Here is a 4395-nt window from a genome sequence, read left to right as displayed (position 1 = left end):
CAAGAAATTTGGCAGTGAAAGGGTTAGGGGAAAAAAACAAGGTCACGTGACCGGGACTTGTGACATCACCAGATGAAAGCCATAGACAAGCATTACTCAAAACTATGGTTGCAGCTAGGATATCCAGGATTAGGGTTAAGATCTAGGGTTAGGGTTAAGTTCTGGCCCCTAGGGTGATGTACGTGTGAGGGCTATGGTTTGGACGAGGGTAAGTCACGTGACAGACACTCCCACCCAACTTTGACACTATTGGATAAATGCCTGTTGTCCTTTGGCTATCTTGAGTCTAAAATACTTTTTCATTTAAGCCGAAATTTCAAAATAACTTCCCCTCTTACTCTGATTTCGTCCTTTCTTACAACGTTGGTCATTTTTGGGCTCATGCCAGCTACCCTTCCCCTCTAGTTCTAATTTCCTGTACTCAGATCTCTACAATACTTTGCAAAAATACTAATATCGATGATATTTGCCGATTGGCATGGTTTCCGAGTTGAAATTAACGAGTGGCTGACAACCAGTATCTTTAGTTAACCCTTTCACTGCTAAAGGCGACTAATGTCGCCGTTTTAGAGGCTACCACTTTCAAGATTGGCCACGTTCTCAAATCCAGAAATCTGATTATTATGGTCTACTAATAGTGTTAATTAGTAAGTGTTTTAGGCTTTAAGAGCAAATAAACTGAGTTTATCTTCCGTTTGCCGTTCCATATCAACATTTATTTTCAAGCAAAACCAAAAATGACCGTTTTCTGCGGCATCGACAAAGCTGAAAAACACACATCTTTGCTTCCAATTTTTTAATTCAAAATCTCATTTTAAAACCAAAATTCCTTCATGACAGCAAACCTTAATCTCATGACTAAGCATTTATCTCCAATTTTGCCTCTCACGCGTACAGCTGTTCGAACATCAGCCATTTGATTCGAGCCACTTTTCAAAAAGCCCGTAATTTTTCCTTTGCCGTCCGAGTTGCATTCTGGGTAATTTCGATACAACGACGAAATGGAGGTCCCGCCATCTTAATTCAGTAGTTTTTTTATAAGTGTCGAGCCGCCCGGTCCTACTGGCAAAATATCGCACACATCGTTTTCTTTGCAAGTCAAATCTCCCCCAAATTGCCTAGGTAGGTCCGAGAATCCACCCACAGAACGGCCAGAGAGACAACTTCACTCGTGAGCCACCGTGACTCGATACGAACACTTTTGGCGTCCCAGTCGCTATGAAATTATCTCTCACCTCTGGATTCTTTCAGAGGATTGTCTCTACTCTCCATTCCAGCTTTATGATGCCAGCCTGGGAGCTTCTGCAGTGCAAAATGGCCCGAAAGTACACTTATAAACCGACAACTTACCGATTAGAATGTGTTTGTGCTCGCGAGCAAAACAACAACAGTTCAAATAGGTGACGTCACAAAAAAACTTGAGTCCTCGTTATTGCAGAGCAGCGAACATTTCAAAGGAGATCTTCATATAGGACAACTAAATCCGTTTTGGTCATCTACATGGAGATAATTGTCCAGAGAGACCAAGAAATTTGGCAGTGAAAGGGTTAGGGGAAAAAAACAAGGTCACGTGACCGGGACTTGTGACATCACCAGATGAAAGCCATAGACAAGCATTACTCAAAACTATGGTTGCAGCTAGGATATCCAGGATTAGGGTTAAGATCTAGGGTTAGGGTTAAGTTCTGGCCCCTAGGGTGATGTACGTGTGAGGGCTATGGTTTGGACGAGGGTAAGTCACGTGACAGACACTCCCACCCAACTTTGACACTATTGGATAAATGCCTGTTGTCCTTTGGCTATCTTGAGTCTAAAATACTTTTTCATTTAAGCCGAAATTTCAAAATAACTTCCCCTCTTACTCTGATTTCGTCCTTTCTTACAACGTTGGTCATTTTTGGGCTCATGCCAGCTACCCTTCCCCTCTAGTTCTAATTTCCTGTACTCAGATCTCTACAATACTTTGCAAAAATACTAATATCGATGATATTTGCCGATTGGCATGGTTTCCGAGTTGAAATTAACGAGTGGCTGACAACCAGTATCTTTAGTTAACCCTTTCACTGCTAAAGGCGACTAATGTCGCCGTTTTAGAGGCTACCACTTTCAAGATTGGCCACGTTCTCAAATCCAGAAATCTGATTATTATGGTCTACTAATAGTGTTAATTAGTAAGTGTTTTAGGCTTTAAGAGCAAATAAACTGAGTTTATCTTCCGTTTGCCGTTCCATATCAACATTTATTTTCAAGCAAAACCAAAAATGACCGTTTTCTGCGGCATCGACAAAGCTGAAAAACACACATCTTTGCTTCCAATTTTTTAATTCAAAATCTCATTTTAAAACCAAAATTCCTTCATGACAGCAAACCTTAATCTCATGACTAAGCATTTATCTCCAATTTTGCCTCTCACGCGTACAGCTGTTCGAACATCAGCCATTTGATTCGAGCCACTTTTCAAAAAGCCCGTAATTTTTCCTTTGCCGTCCGAGTTGCATTCTGGGTAATTTCGATACAACGACGAAATGGAGGTCCCGCCATCTTAATTCAGTAGTTTTTTTTATAAGTGTCGAGCCGCCCGGTCCTACTGGCAAAATATCGCACACATCGTTTTCTTTGCAAGTCAAATCTCCCCCAAATTGCCTAGGTAGGTCCGAGAATCCACCCACAGAACGGCCAGAGAGACAACTTCATTCGTGAGCCACCATGACTCGATACGAACACTTTTGGCGTCCCAGTCGCTATGAAATTATCTCTCACCTCTGGATTCTTTCAGAGGATTGTCTCTACTCTCCATTCCAGCTTTATGATGCCAGCCTGGGAGCTTCTGCAGTGCAAAATGGCCCGAAAGTACACTTATAAACCGACAACTTACCGATTAGAATGTGTTTGTGCTCGTGAGCAAAACAACAACAGTTCAAATAGGTGACGTCACAAGAAAACTTGAGTCCTCGTTATTGCAGAGCAGCGAACATTTCAAAGGAGATCTTTATATAGGACAACTAAATCCGTTTTGGTCATCTACATGGAGATAATTGTCCAGAGAGACCAAGAAATTTGGCAGTGAAAGGGTTAAGGGAAAAAAACAAGGTCACGTGACCGGGACTTGTGACATCACCAGATGAAAGCCATAGACAAGCATTACTCAAAACTATGGTTGCAGCTAGGATATCCAGGATTAGGGTTAAGATCTAGGGTTAGGGTTAAGTTCTGGCCCCTAGGGTGATGTACGTGTGAGGGCTATGGTTTGGACGAGGGTAAGTCACGTGACAGACACTCCCACCCAACTTTGACACTATTGGATAAATGCCTGTTGTCCTTTGGCTATCTTGAGTCTTTTCATTTAAGCCGAAATTTTAAAATAACTTCCCCTCTTACTCTAAATTCGTCCTTTCTTACAACGTTGGTCATTTTTGAGCACATGCCAGCTACCCTTCCCCTCTAGTTCTAATTTCCTAGTATACCATTGTAAGCATTAGCATACTTTTGAAAACCCTTGCATACCCTTGTAATCCCTAACATACCCTTCTAAACCCTAGTATACTCTTGTAAGCCCTAGCATACCCTTGTAAACCCTAGCATACCCTTGTAAGCCTTAGTATACCCTAGTATATCCTTTTAAACCCTAGCATATCCTTGTAAACCCTAGTCTACTGTTGTAAACCCTAGTATACCCTAGCATACCCTTGTATACTGTAGCTTACCCTTGTAAACCCTAGCATACCCTTGTATACCCTAGCATACCCTTTTAAACCCTATGTTACTGCTGGGCTTCGCGTTTCCCAGCTGGGTCCCCTGCGCAGACATTTCGGGCATGCGCATAGGTGGCCTTTAATGTTTTTCACAAGGGCCACCGAGTTTTTACCTCAATTTTAAGTTCACTAAGGTTTATTAGTTTTCACGGTTTGTACGGCAGTTAAGTTGACTTTTATTAAGGCCCATCGGTGTAACTGGAATTGCGAGTTTGTCTCACGGTGCCTCGTGTCGAAATAAACGTTGAAATTTACGGCTGGTTTACATTCGCATCTACAGTAAAAACTCGACCTCAAGCATGGTTTGTCGATGGATGTGTGGTTTACAAGGATAAATACCGTTTACTTGGTTTTCCTATTGCAACTTTCACGGATAATTACGGGCATGGAAAACGAAAACATGGAATCTACAATGGCTTATGGTGAAGAAGGAATTTTCAAAGGTTATCGTTCGCGTTCGCCTTCAATTGACACGGCTTCGTTTCGCGCCATTTCACCGCTTAACATTCCACCGACGGATGCGGCATCAGAAATACGGCTTCATGATTCAGTTAAGGTTCAAGGTTCACTGAATATGGAGGAGAAATCGACGGAGAATGGTGCCGCGGAGTTAGAATCGGGCGCAAGGAAGAAAATTACAACG

At 42.2% G+C, this 4395-nt stretch overlaps 1 protein-coding gene across 1 annotated transcript in view; it reads left to right on the top strand.

The window, feature by feature from the left end:
* Window positions 1-3853: 3853 nt before the first annotated feature.
* The window catches only part of LOC146453359 (uncharacterized), a 6848-nt gene continuing 6306 nt past the window's right edge, over window positions 3854-4395 (top strand). The window contains exon 1 of the mRNA XM_085096741.1: window positions 3854-4395. This exon is cut by the window's right edge and continues 6306 nt beyond it. Coding sequence (XP_084952867.1) covers window positions 4063-4395 — 333 coding nt within the window. The 5' untranslated portion in view covers window positions 3854-4062.

Source organism: Pavona decussata, unplaced genomic scaffold (genome assembly GCF_977016875.1).
Source record: "Pavona decussata unplaced genomic scaffold, jaPavDecu1.1 SCAFFOLD_336, whole genome shotgun sequence".
Classification (NCBI taxonomy): domain Eukaryota; kingdom Metazoa; phylum Cnidaria; class Anthozoa; order Scleractinia; family Agariciidae; genus Pavona; species Pavona decussata.
The sequence above is the reverse complement of the archived record's forward strand: the minus strand, read 5'-3'. Positions and strand labels throughout refer to the sequence as shown.